The sequence below is a fragment of the Mytilus californianus genome, unplaced genomic scaffold (genome assembly GCF_021869535.1).
Source record: "Mytilus californianus isolate M0D057914Y unplaced genomic scaffold, xbMytCali1.0.p SCAF_1, whole genome shotgun sequence".
NCBI classification, from domain to species: Eukaryota; Metazoa; Mollusca; class Bivalvia; order Mytilida; family Mytilidae; genus Mytilus; species Mytilus californianus.
In genome coordinates this window covers 115,752,884-115,768,319 of record NW_026262581.1, presented here as the reverse complement: position 1 = coordinate 115,768,319, position 15,436 = coordinate 115,752,884, and the positions used below count along the sequence as shown (strand labels likewise).

The 15,436-nt window shown below is 32.3% G+C and overlaps 1 protein-coding gene across 1 annotated transcript; it reads right to left on the bottom strand.

Annotated features, from left to right (window-relative positions):
* Window positions 1-292: 292 nt before the first annotated feature.
* On the bottom strand, window positions 293-8,662 carry LOC127738859 (uncharacterized). Its single transcript, XM_052250275.1, has 2 exons — window positions 8,405-8,662; window positions 293-4,284 (listed from the first exon to the last, which is right to left on the bottom strand). The coding sequence occupies exons 1-2, from the start codon at window positions 8,660-8,662 to the stop codon at window positions 1,357-1,359; spliced, it is 3,186 nt and encodes a 1,061-aa protein (XP_052106235.1). The 3' UTR covers window positions 293-1,356.
* Window positions 8,663-15,436: the final 6,774 nt, after the last annotated feature.

The window sequence follows — 15,436 nt, the reverse complement described above, 5'->3', positions numbered from 1 at the left end:
ACAAATACAGGGTATAAAAGAATCACCAAGATCACCTTTAAAAAGAGGAGTTTTAACAAAGTCACAGTTTACTTAATCATGAGGAACACCTAAACAAGAATCAACTAGCTAAACAAGGTACATGAATCATTATCGATAAACCACAGAAAATAGAATACAGACTAAACAATGAATAAAGTCATTACTTGCTGCATCCGTCGTATCGTCAATGTCATAGTTGCTACTGTTAAGTTATGGATTTCAGCCCTTCTGTCATATACCTAAGTCCCTGGAGTCATAGAATAAATGTACTTTTAATGATAAACTGTGACTATTTAATCATTATTTGCCATCGGTTATTGTTCTTCACATCTAGATGTCTTTCTTACAAAGTTTCAAACCACCATTACATTTACTTAACATTAAAATCACCTTTAACATTTACCAACACATTTCATACAATCATTTGGATAAATTTTGTATTGTTCACACAATCAATTCTGTATCATCAAGTTTCATAACATTTCATTATATCAAATTTACATTGTACTGTATAACAATCTTGTTCATAACTGTATGTTTATCCCATTGTAAACAAAATCATTCAATCATAATAAGGTCATACCATCTTTGAAAAAAAAAATGAATACTTTACATCTTAGTCTACCCCATAACTAGTATTATTTTGATATAAAAAAAAAATTCTCACATCAAACAAAAATCCATTTTATGAAATGTTCACTAGCATCCAAATTTTATCCTGTAAACAATGAAAAGTTTTACATAAATCTCAAATAGTGTACAGCTTGATGTAATCACTATTGAACTTTTCAAGTTTCATTCCTTTGAATGATTTTACCTACTTCAAATCAGTTCACATCTACACATAAAATAACTTTAATGTTAACCTTAATCCCTACTTACACCTTTATCATGTAAATCTTGGATCATTCAATCATAATAATGAGGAACCACAATTGTTTTGATTTTCAACCATGAAACTGAACTTAATAAATAATCCTTTGAAACTTTATTTTAATCTAGAATTTATATAGTTGACAGACTGATATAATCAAAGATGTGCAGACAATATTAACATGAAAACTATATGCAACATGCTTTTTATGGCAGGACATACAAAAAAGTATAAGACTCCATTACACAACAAAAAAAAAAGAAAAGGAAAAAAAAGAAGACAATTCACAGAGCCATATTGATGGTTAAAACAGTTTACCATATGTACTATTACGTTTTAGCTAGATAATTAAATAAAATAGAAAATTAGTTTTTATAACCAACTTTATACTTATATAATTGTGTTACATTATATGTTTATAATCTCACCAAATACTTTCAAATTGTAAGTGTTAATAAAGTTCAAGGTGAGGTGGATATTGTCATAACTTCACATTCTGAATCATCATCTGATATGGTATCATGGATAGTCGACATTGTATTGTCCAGATGAAAAACATTACTATTCCTTGATTTCATGGGTGTACTTTGAAACAACTCTCTTCTTCTATTTCCATTTGAATCTCTGGACAAATCATGCATTACATATCTTTCTTGGTCATTTCTCCTGTGGTCTTTAGTTAAATCTGTTCTTGTTGGTTTTCTAAAGAGTGTATTTATTGATTGTTTGGTCTGCTGAGTTGATTTGAACACTTCATTTTGAATGACATTTGATGTTGGCACAAAAGGTTTCTTACTATTCTCATCAGAAACATATCTGCTTGTCATATTTGTTTTTGGCTGTCTATTTAACATGCTTTTAACTTCTGGGAAAGTTTTTGTTCGTCTTAAATCTGAAGATGGCTTTTTGAAAGTTTCATTTTTTGTTGTTGTAACATTAAATAAGTCATCCATCTGTGTTGATTGTTCACCTGAAGTTTTAAATTTAGAAAAATGTTTACGATTACCTGGTGATGGGGTACTAAGTAGCATACGATTACCTGGTGATGGGGTACTAAGTAGCATACGATCACCTGGTGATGGGGTACTAAGTAGCATACGAGAGAAAATTGTAGATGGAGATTGTTCATTTGAATTGAAGGAGTATGGATGTTTTTTACTTGGAGTATGTTGATCTTCAGAGAAAGGCAACCTAATTTCATTGTTTTGATATCTCATTATCTGCTGTTCATTTGTTTCCCTAGAGACTTGTTGTTCACCATTCTCAATCATATGCAGACTTCGTTTTGCTTTCATCTTTGTTCTGCTGGTGGCCTGTAACCTTTGCTCCAGAGGTGACATTAACAAACCAGACTGCTCTGAAGTTCTAGAATTTTGCAGTAACTTAGCTGGAACTGATTTACTTGCGTCTTGAAACTGTTGATGCTTATGCAAGTCTGGAGAGTAGAAAGATTTGTTAACATATGATTCTATGCTTGATAAATCTTTTGCACTTCTGTATGGAGATGCATTTCTATTTAGCTGTGAATTTTCATTTTTGTTTCTTATTACTGTCTCAGTCTGATATGATACAATGCTTTGATCAATGGTCTTTGACCAATTCCAATGTCTCAATCCAGACTGAGGTAGATGTTTGTGACTTGTTTCTTTTGACGGGTTCTTACTACACGTAGACAGATATGTAAGGGTTTCCTGGACTGGTTTTACTTTAGGTTCAACTGGTTTATCAAACTTTCTATGAAATGATTTTGGAGATAAAAATGTTGCAACATCTTTTTCAGGATGAAAAAGTAGTTCTATAAGTTTGGTAGTATCTTCTTTAGGAACAAACTTCCTTCTTGCTCTCTTGTTCAAGTTTTTAATCTTTACAGGAGAAACACATTTTTCAGTAGCAGCCATTTGGAAGCCAGCAGGTATCTGGAAGTTTGCTGGATTCTTTTGGTCATGATAACACCTTTCTCCTTGTCTGATAGCATTAACATCCTGAATGCCCTTCCCATTTACACCTTCCTTTAACATACTTTCTTGAACAATGTTGTATTTGTGGAGTTTTGATGAAAATTTAGATGGCATATCTAAAGAATTGTTTTGGTTAAAATTCCCATTTGTTATTGAAGGTTTCATACCAGACTCCTTGATGCAATGTGATACAACATAAGAAGTGGGTTTGAGTTCAAACACCTCACCATTTGTAGACCTCTTATGAACTTTCTCTTCATTAAACTTAATAGCCGGAGTACTAAATGCAACGTTACTTCTTTCCTTAGAAAATCTACGGGGTTCAGCTATTGTAGATTTTTTTGTGTTAATATCATCATTTTCAAGAAAAAAGTCTACATTCTCCCAATCTTTCATTTTCCTTTGTGTAGGAGACAAAACTGTTGTTGGTTTCTTTGTTTGATGAGTAAATCTTTTCACTGGTTGGAGATTTTTCTTAGTTTTGTCTTCAGTTTGTATGGTACTCTCAGTCATGATTATCTTTGCTGCGATACCTACTTTGTTTTCTTTCATCTTTTTATATAATCTATCTGGAGAAGCAAATCGTGTAATAACAGGTACCCTTGAAAATATCATTTCATGTCCACTTACTTGTGAATTAGTAGGTTGTAATTTGTTAAGCTCTAATAAACTGTCTCGGTCTTCTGTTGAAGTATTGTTTGAAGAAAACCTTTGTTTATTCATCATTTTCATATTTTCTTTTTTTCTCGATACTTTTTCTTGGTTAGATACTTCTGAGGCCAATGTTAGTGGAACAATTCTTTTTATGGATTTCCCTATATCATTTCTTGAACTCATTTGAAGATCAGTTGATTTATTCTTAATAGTTTGTGAATTTTTTTTATGCAGCATTGTGTTTGTAGAATGATCTTGCACATACGTGCTGGTTTTATGATTCACATTCAGTTTGTGAGTGTTATTATGTTCTGAATGAAAGTTGTACAATCCTTTGTTGTTTTCAGAGACGACATAAGTGTGGTTAGCATTTTGAAACCCTTGACCCCTTGTGAAATTAATATCACTTTTAACCTGGTTCTGTCCCGTCACTTTATTAATATCTTGCAGCCATTTCTCAATTCTTTCATTTTGTTGATACTCCATAGTACTAGTTTTCATGTCCTCTGGTGTTTTATAATTGAAATTTGGCTTAAACATAACATCTATGTTGCTATATCCTTGAGTTGTAGATCTTTTAGGCTCAATATTTGACTTGTCAGTGTTAATTGATTTGCCAGTAAAATAATTCTTTGACCTGTTAATTTCATTGTTTTGATGGCTCATTTCTTTAGGTCTTGCTGGCTTTGTATAACCAGATTTATCTTTATTCTTACATGAAAAAAATCCATCAATTTCATCATACATTGCACTTCTGTCTTTGTTGGGACCACTGCGCTGTAAAACAAAATACAAATTAATAATCATTACCATTATCATAATCATAACGATGTTATAATCATGATAATTAAAATACAGATTTTGCCTTCATGGAACCAAGCATTATTATGTGCAATAATTTGCTCAAAAACTTTTCCTTCTCTTTGCTTTTGTGATATCCAACATTTTTTGAGAATATACTGTCATTTTTAATACTGTGAAAGTACTTTTATTCGTGGGTATCTTTTTATGTGGTTTGAGCAATAGTTACATGTTAGTGGTTTCTTAAATTCACGGATTTCCATTTTTTTTTTAAATCAAGTGAAGAATTTGAAATCATCAGTAACGAAAATTCTTGAAAATAATGACTATTTCCGAAATGCTACAAATGGATTTGAATTAATCATGAATTAATTCTTAAGAAATAAAAAACCAAACCCAATATGAAACTTCTTTTTCGTTTGAGAATTATGAGGAGATAAAATGATCACTTCATGAAGTAAAACTGAAAGCTTAAAAGCCATACAGTTTAGGTTTTTTAAAGATTAAATGAGTAAAATCCTGTCTGATTGATAAGATTGATTGTTGGTTGCTTAACGTCCAGTGGTAAAAATCTTGTCTCAAGTTGTATATATAATTCATAGTGCGTTTGCTGAAATTCTATGTTTTCTCTAGATTAAATGCCCGTATTCATGTAGTCAAACCTACATGGGGTTTCCATGTCTTTAGTTGGACAACAGTTATTAAATTTTGTTGGACACTTAAATTCATGGATAAAGCCATCCATGAAAAAACATGAAACTGGTACCCACGAATAAAAGTACTTTCACAGTTATGCTATACTGTGTTTACTGAATGTTTTTACTCCTTCATGAGTGCTGAGCACTGTGAGAAGTAGTTTTTCTAAGAAATTTCAAAATGTGTATGACTTTTTAAAGATATATGCTTGTCAGCAGCCAGGAAATAAAACATCAAAGGAACTGAAAACATGTCACATGGAATGGTTTAACCTGATGAAGCTTGGTGCTATATATCACATGGAATGGCATAACCTGATGAAGCTTGGTGCTATATATCACATGGAATGGCATAACCTGATGAAGCTTGGTGCTATATATCACATGGAATGGTATAACCTGATGAAGCTTGGTGCTATATATCCTTGGTGCTATATATCACATGGAATGGCATAACCTGATGAAGCTTGGTGCTATATATTACATGGAATGGAATGGCATAACCTGATGAAGCTTGGTGCTATATATCACATGGTATGACATAACCTGATGAAGCTTGGTGCTATATATCCTTGGTGCCATATATATATCACATGGAATGGCATAACCTGATGAAGCTTGGTGCTATATATTACATGGAATGGAATGGCATAACCTGATGAAGCTTGGTGCTATATATCACATGGTATGACATAACCTGATGAAGCTTGGTGCTATATATCACATGGTATGACATAACCTAATGAAGCTTGGTGCTATATATTACATGGAATGGCATAACCTGATGAAGCTTGGTGCTATATATTACATTGAATGGCATAACTTGATGAAGCTGGGTGCTATATATTACATGGAATGGCATAACCTGATGAAGCTTGGTGCTATATATCACATGGAATGACATAACCTGATGAAGCTTGGTGCTATATATCACATGGTATGGCATAACTTCAGGGTTGGCAAAGTATTACCCGGCGGAAAAACCCGGGTCAGGGTTTTCCCAGGTTGGGCAATACTCATAGAAACGGGTAATACTGGGTAATACTGGGTAATACTGGGTAATATGATTTTCAAGCTTATTTTTACACAAAATAGTAAGGACTTGTTGTAGTTTTATAGCTTAATATATACATTTTATACAGATAACCATTGAGAGTCATTCCTGAAGATTGAAGATTAAATTTCTTCCTTTTCTCCACTAACTCTATGTAAGCAGAATACAAGTTTTGGTCATATCAGGTACCTTGTTAATTTCCAAGCTTTGTTTCAATATTAAATTCAAGTTGAAAAAATGCATTTTATTGCAGTGTTTAGGTGAATTGTAAATTTTAATTGTGATACAATAACATTGCTAAATAAACACCCTAAGGGGACAGGCCATGAACACTTATGTAAACAAATCTGTGTTATAATCAGATTAACTACTTATTAATTAGTGATGTACATAAAAATATGCTAAAACTTAGTAAACATTGTTAGTAATGAACAAAAATTTTTTAAAAGAAATTTTCCTTACATAGAATTGTTTATTCTTAATATAAGTTATAATTATCAAAAAAAAAAATTGAATTCTTTGACTTTAAGTCAACACCTTGACTAATCTTAACAGAATGGTGATTAGGGAGCTACCATTTGATTTTTAGGGGGGGCTAGGATGAAAAATTTTTTCCTGCATTTTTTTTAAATGTAATCTCTGTCCTGCCTTTTTATTTTTTACTCTATTCGGTCCTGCCTTTTTTTTTATTAGTTTATCCTGATTTTTTTTACATAAATTGTCATCCTGTCTTTTTTTTTGCCAAGTTGCTCATCCTGCCTTTTTTTTTTACTCAAAACTCCTGTCCTGCCTTTTTTGTCAAATTTCATCCTAGCCCCCCATAAAAATCAAATCTTTAGATAGATTTTTAGGATTATTATTAAGAAAAGCTTTTCACATTTGTCTTATGTGTCTTCATGTACACTTGTCTTAGAGTTGCTGGACCATGAATATTTTTTCAGATTTATACACTTTATATAGAGTCTCAAAAAAGTGAACTTATAAGTTAAAATACTTTATCTTATTTTTATAAAAATCTTTAATGTATTGCATTTGTGATTAATCACTGAATCCTCTTTAAAATTCAGGCCAGTATTTCATATTACCCAGTATTGCCCAGTATTACCCGGTTAAACCCAGTAAAACCCCGGTTTTCCAAGTATTTCCCACTGGGCTGGGCAATACTCATAAAACCAAGGTTTTTGCCAACCCTGCATAACCTGATGAAGCTTGGTGCTATATATCACATGGTATGGCATAACCTGATGAAGCTTGGTGCTATATATCATATGGTAGGGCATAACCTGATGAAGCTTGGTGCTATATATCACATGGTATGGCATAACCTGATGAAGCTTGGTGCCATATATCACATGGTATGGCATAACCTGATGAAGCTTGGTGCTATATATCATATGGTAGGGCATAACCTGATGAAGCTTGGTGCTATATATCATATGGTAGGGCATAACCTGATGAAGCTTGGTGGGGCATAACCTGATGAAGCTTGGTGCTATATATCACATGGTATGGCATAACCTGATGAAGCTTGGTGCCATATATCACATGGTATTACATAACCTGAAGAAGCTTGGTGCTATATATCACATGGTATGGCATATCAAGATATAGCTTGGTGCTATATATCATATGGCATGGCATAACCTGAAGAAGCTTGGTGCTTTATATCACATGGTATGGCATAACCTGAAGAAGCTTGGTGCTATATATCACATGGTATGGCATAATCTGATGAAGCTTGGTGCTATATATCACATGGTATGGCTTACCAAGATGAAGCTTGGTGCTATATATCACATGGTATGGCATAACCTGAAGAAGCTTGGTGCTTTATATCACATGGTATGGCATATCCTGATGAAGCTTGGTGCTATATATCACATGGTATGGCATAAACTCATGTCCAAACTTCATAAAATTCGATAAAGGTTTGACAAAGTAATTGATGAATAAATTTTTTTTAAACACAGCCACCTTAATGTTGATGCAGCCTTTGAAGGAGTCTGAGATTGTTATGTCTTGCTTTGGAGACAAAAATGTTTTAGACTCGACAAAAATATAATCCCAGATGGTATGTAATTGTTAATTGCAAAACAAAGGTAGTCCACTTATCAGTAAAATACGTAAATTAAAAATATTGAAAATTAACAATTCAGACATTATCTCTTAATCATAATAAAGCTTCTGCCAAGTTTCATTAAATTCCAAGGAGGTTTGATAAATCTATTGATGTCTTAAAAAACTTAAACCACAGACTGAACCTAAATGTGTCAAGCAGCAGACGAAGAAGTATACGATCCTAGACAAAATGTTGCAGGCTTGACAAAAACCATAATAAAATACTCACCTGAACACGATTCTTATTCAAAACATTAACATTATCCTCTGTAGATGACAAAGAGCTGGTATCTTGGTCCATGATGTCAATGGGATGGGGACCTTTGTCACCTGTCTGACTATCTTCATCGTCTCCATCCTCCGAGCCATCCTCCATATCACCTGCACTGTCAGAGGAGTAAGAACTGAGGGTCTCAGCATCACTAGGTTCATCATTCTGTTCACTGATAATCTCATAGTAACTAGCTAATATAAATAATACAAACATTTATCACCATGTTTGAGGAATAGAACTACAAAATTGGAAAGTTTTAGTTTTTACTGTTGCATAAAAATTTTAGTTCAGGTGCATAATTTCATATGTTTTCAATATATTTACAATAAGGTTGCTTAACAAGAGTGCACACGCTGAAAGGTCTCGCCTGCCTTACTGACCATTGATTTTATGCTGATAGTCCTAAATATAAAGTTTTACTACAAGTATTACATAAACTTAACATGATGAAAGAAAATGAGGTCAAGGTCAGATATAAAACCAAGCCAGAAATACATGTACACCTTAAAATCATTCCATACACCAAATATAGTTGACCTATTGCTTATAGTATACAAGTCGTTTAAGAAAGACCAAACCATGAAAACTTTATATTAAGCAAAGAACCATGAAAATGAGGTCAAGGTCAGATGAACCCTGTCAGACAGACTTGTACACCTTACAATCATTACATGCTTTAAATATAGTTTACCTATTGCATATAGTATCTAAGAAACAAACTTAACCAGGAAAACTTAACATTGACCTATGAACTATGAAAATGAGGTCAAGGTCAAATAAAACCTGCCAGACTGACATATACATCATAAAATATTTTCATACACCAAATATAGTTGACCTATTGCATACAGTATTAGAAAAACAGATCAAAACACAAAAACTTCATTTTAACCACTGGCCCATGAAAATGAGGTCAAGGTCAGATGACACCTGCCAGTTGGACATGTTCACCTTACAATTATTCCATACACCAAATATAGTAGACCTATTGCTTATAGTATCTGAGATATGCACTTGACCACGAAAACTTAACCTTGTTCACTGATCCATGATATGAGTTCGAGATCAAGGGAAAACTGTCTGACAGGCATGAAAACCTTGCAAGGTACGCACATACCAAATATAGTTATCCTATTACTCATAATAAGAGAGAAATTAAGAATACTAAAAATCTTATCTTTTTTTTTTCAAGTAGTCACTGAACCATGAAAATGAGGTCAAGGACAATGAACATATGACAGACTGAAACTTCATAACATAAGGAATCTATATACAAAGTATGAAGGATTCAGGTCTTACAAAAGTAACTAACACTGTTCAGCAATTACTTTAGAAGCAATTAAATATCTCACATTCTATTTTATAATATATTAAATTATTATATAAGAATGATGGATAAATACATGCGGTTAAGCAAAAACCATGACAAGAATTGTTTGGAGCTATGTTATTGAGTCTGTGATGTTAATCGACTTCATCACTCTGCTGATTCTTTTTGGTTACTTTCCAAATAAAATAAGTTTAAATTCGAAGACTGACACATAAAAACACCTAAAAAAGGAAAGTTTTTTGGGGAATATCTCCTCTTTAACATTTTCAAAAGGTTATTGATGACTAAAAAACTTTAACCCAAGATTGTATTTAAATGTTAACTACAAAAAAAATAAATGATTGAAAAATTAACTCTGGATACTGCCAATTGATAATGAAAAAGCTCATGCTCAAGTTTCATAAAAATTCCATGAAGGTTTTACAAAGTTATTGATGTCAGAAAAACTTTTAACCTTAGACTATATTTTAATGTTAAATGTGAAAAGATGTTCATTTATCAGTAAAACACAGAAAGTCTCTGTTTTGTTGAAGCATTCTTAAAATTATTGAAAGGAAATCTAAAATTTGTATTGTTTCACCAATGGCAAAGGGTCATTCATAATTATGAACAACAAATCTTCAATGTGTAAAATTCAAGCAACCAAGACAATGTATAAATTGACATTGGATTTTGTTAAGATATAAAATATTGTCAGTTATACATTTCTGTACCACTAACTTTTTAGTGCTAGAAATTCTGAATCCTCTTCATTCACAGGTTCAGGTTTATAAGACTGCGAGATTGTTTCTTTGGTAAATGTTTCTTCCACATCAGAAAAATATCTATCAGATGGACTCCAATTGTTTATAGTCTGCAATGATAAATTTGTATTATTAATTATTTATTAAGATCTGTTACATTGTGAGGAGGTACTATGTGACAATCTTTGATGATTTAATTTTACAAATAAATTCAATAAATATCTGCTGGTTATAATTTATCTATTCACATTACTTACTTTACATCCAAGTCATTTGCATTTGGACTCTGGGCAGTCTGGTGGATATATATGTATCTAAAGTTTACATTTTGTTTAAATTTCACAATTTATTACCCTCACTCTAGGCTATATTATTATATCCTCACTCTAGGAATGGAGGGTATATTATTACCATCATGATATCCCACCCTAGGAGTGGGGCTGTACTGTATTCCCCTTGTCCATGTGTCCAACAATATTTCAGGTACTAATAAACAGAATGTCTTTATATTTGGTCAAGAGCTTGACAGTCTTGATTTGTAATGTGTGTGTGCTTTTTATACGCCTGTTTACGGACATGTCGGACAATAACTCAAAAATGCTTTGAGCAGTTTTCATCAAACTTTGGTAAATTGTTTATATATATTGACGTGAGCTTCCTTTCGATTTTTTTGAATTTTAGATTTTAGGTTTTTAGAGTTATGGGGTTTTATTCAATAAAAAAGGGGGATTTTCCAGTTTTTGGACTATAACTCAAAAATGCTTTGAGCAGTTTTCATGAAACTTTGGTGAATTGTTTATATCTATTGACGTGAGCTCCCTTTCAATTTTTATAAATTTTGGATTTTACTTTTCTAAGTTGTGGGGTTTTATTCATTAAATAAACTGTTAACACAGAGATATGTCTCGCCTTTTTGTACTTTTGATAATGCAAATGTTGAAATTAAAATAGCAATACTTTAACATGTAAGTCATGCAAATATTCAAAGTCAATGAACCAAGACTGAAGGTACATGGCAAAACAATCTCCATGGAAATGAGATGTGCCAATGCTAATACAACTGCATACCAAATACCATAGACTTATCATAAGTTGTTCCCTTTCAACAAACTTAAACACAAACATTGACTTGTAAACTATGTAAAAGTTTCAAAGTCAATGAACCATGATGAAGGGGTGGGGCTATATAATCTCCATGAAAATGAGACTTGCAAATGCCAATAAATTTGCATACCAAATATCATTGACTTAATATAAGCGGTTCATCTTAAACTGATCTAATCACAAACTAATACATGTAAACTTAAGCAAAAGTTTCAAAGTCAATAGACCATGACTGAGGGGGCAGGACCAAATATTCTCCATGGAAATGAGATGTGCTTATGCTTATACAATTGCATACCAATTAACATTGGCCTACCACTAATGGTTCCCCTTGAACTGACCTAATCACAAACTAATACATGTAAACTAAGCAAAAGTTTCAAAGTCAATAGACCATGACTGAGGGGGCAGAGCCAAATAATCTCCATGGAAATGAGATATGCCAATGCTTATACAACTGTATACCAAATATCATTGACTTACCACTAGTGGTTCCCCATAAACTGACCTAATCACAAACTAATACATGTAAACTAAGCAAAAGTTTCAAAGTCCATAGACCATGACTGAGGGGGTGGAGCCAAGTAATCTCAATGGAAATGAGATGTGCCAGTGCTAATACAACTGTATACCAAATATCATTGACCAACCACTAGTGGTTCACCTTAAACTAGACCTAATCACAAACTAAAACATTGTTGATGGCGCGGCCACTGCCAGAAACAGCATACCTATGTATCGCTTTTAGACTCCATCAAGGCAAGTCAAAAAGGGGGATTTTCCAGTTTTCAGACAATAACTCAAAAGTGCTTTGAGCAGTTTTCATTAAACTTTGGTGACTGGTTTATATCTATTAAAATAACCTCCCTTTAGTTTTTTATAAATTTCTGATATGACATTGAGGAGTTATGGTACTTTATTCTTTGAAAAAACGACAGGCGTATCATGCGCTCCACTTGAGGAGTATTGTCTGGGCCGGTAAATACCGCCGGTAAATACCAGGGGGCGGTATTTACCGTCCAACCTTGTGGCGAAACTCTTTATTTTATCTGTCAGACACCTAGTTTGTATTTACTGACACAGTCTAATATTTAGTCCTGATGACCTGGCAGCGATGAGGTCCGAGTACACAGTTATTTCGTAGTGCATTTCTTTTAGACAATAAATGAAAATTAAAAAAATCCCACCTGCGCTTTCTCAATAATATTTTTACAGTGTGTTGTACTACTTTTGGGACAAATTATATCAAAATTATAGAAAACTTCATCGGCTCTAACTCAAAATTTGGACAATTTTATGTTAAGGGGGTCTTGAAATCTTTTGACATCTTCCGAAGTGCTTATTTTTAACCTTTTTCAGCTGGACCAAATCACTACTTTACTTTAAAATTCATGACCCAAATTTTTTTACAGTGTAATTTCATCCCCCTACTTGCTATTTGAGGCATAAAACATGGAGAAATAAATTTGGAAGGGGTATAAAAAAAATTGGCAAGTAACACACTGTCCACACTAGGGACTATATTTGTGGACAACGAAAATCAAAGGACGATAACTGTGTACTCGGACCTAATAGGATAGAAAAAATTGACCAATCTTAATAAAACTTGGTATGACCAAAGCTTAATAAATTATGAGACTGCTTACAAAGTTTCATGGCAATAAGATATAAATTTTAGACAATATGATAAATTCTATATTCAACTTTGCGTGTTAAATTTTGACGTTAAAATTGAAAAATTTCAACTATCAACATTTGAGGCTTTTAAAATTAAAATATTGCAAAAAAATACTTTTAAAATGCCTTAATATATAATATATCATGTATTAATAGCAATAGAGTATTCATTTGATATATCAGACTTAGCATAGTTATTCAAAAGTCAAATTTATATGAGCCTGTGCCTAAAAATGGAGGTTTTCCAATGAAGGGGGGTCTTACATGAAGATGTAATATTTTCCAGCAATTTTAAATTTTTGAAGCTTTTTGGTTATAAATAATCCTTACATATGTATTTAATGTACTTTAAATGGAAAGAAAACTTACAAATAATATATCATATTAGTTTAAAAGGGTCTTAGGCCAAGTAAGACTGAAAATAATTTAGGGTCGATTTAGGCCGTAACACATATTTACATTTAAAAATGCATATTAAAGCTATAGGAAATAAAAATGTGTGTCTTTTCTATCATTTCTATACTCAGGTGACATGATACAATAAATCTGAGCACAAAAAGAGTCTTGCATTCAACTTTTTTGCAGACAGTATGGTCTGATACAAAGATTTTTCACTTTTTAGTGAAAAACTTGCAGGCAATTTTACTCTCAACAGGCTTATATTTAAACCACTCGCTATCCTACAGAAGAAAAGAAAGATATTATGTGAAATGAAACAGGTACAAAAGACATTGTTAAGTGCCTTTTATACAAATTTAGTGAGGTCTTTATTATGGACTTCAACTTTTATGTACCAAGCTCCTCACATTTAACTTGATCCAAACTGGGCGTTAGACGAGGATCATAGATACAACACATTTTGCACATGTTGTCTGAGATAATCATCTTTTCTGTAGATTCAGAGTTCACAAATGAGTAATACAACTGGATTAAAGCATAGAAACACAAATATTGACACATGAAAACCTGTCAGATAGAAAGTCAGAATGCCACTTATGCATCAAAATTGAAAAAGCTATGAAATGCTTACTTTGACCATATAATGCCAAAATTGGTCATTTTTGCAGAAATTCTATCAGATAAAAGTTTAAATCCTTTAGTTTCGTGCTATTTGACAAATTGACACCATCAAATCATTCAGTGAAGTTGCCAAAGTACAGATTCTATATTTCCTGATTTCACCTCTTAGGATAGAAAAAATTGACCAATCTTAATAAAACTTGGTATGACCATAGCTTAATAAATTATGAGACTGCTTACAAAGTTTCATGGCAATAAGATATATATTATAGACAATATGATAAATTCTATATTCAACTTTGCGTGTTAAATTTTGACGTTAAAATTGAAAAATTTCAACTATCAACATTTGAGGCTTTTAAAATTAAAATATTGCAAAAAAATACTTTTAAAATGCCTTAATATATAATATATCATGTATTAATAGCAATAGAGTATTCATTTGATATATCAGACTTAGCATAGTTATTCAAAAGTCAAATTTATATGAGCCTGTGCCTAAAAATGGAGGTTTTCCAATGAAGGGGGGGTCTTACATGAAGATGTAATATTTTCCAGCAATTTAAAATTTTTGAAGCTTTTTGGTTATAAATAATCCTTACATATGTATTTAATGTACTTTAAATGGAAAGAAAACTTACAAATAATATATCATATTAGTTTAAAAGGGTCTTAGGCCAAGTAAGACTGAAAATAATTTAGGGTCAATTTAGGCCGTAGCACATATTTACATTTAAAAATGCATATTAAAGGTATAGGAAATAAAAATGTGTGTCTTTTCTATCATTTCTATACTCAGGTGACATGATACAATAAATCTGAGCACAAAAAGACTCTTGCATTCAACTTTTTAGCAGACAGTATGGTCTGATACAAAGATTTTTCACTTTTTAGTGAAAAACTTGCAGGCAATTTTACTCTCAACAGGCTTATATTTAAACCACTCGCTATCCTACAGAAGAAAAGAAAGATATTATGTGAAATGAAACAGGTACAAAAGACATTGTTAAGTGCCTTTTATACAAATTTAGTGAGGTCTTTATTATGGACTTCAACTTTTATGTACCAAGCTCCTCACATTTAACTTGATCCAAACTGGGCGTTAAGACGAGG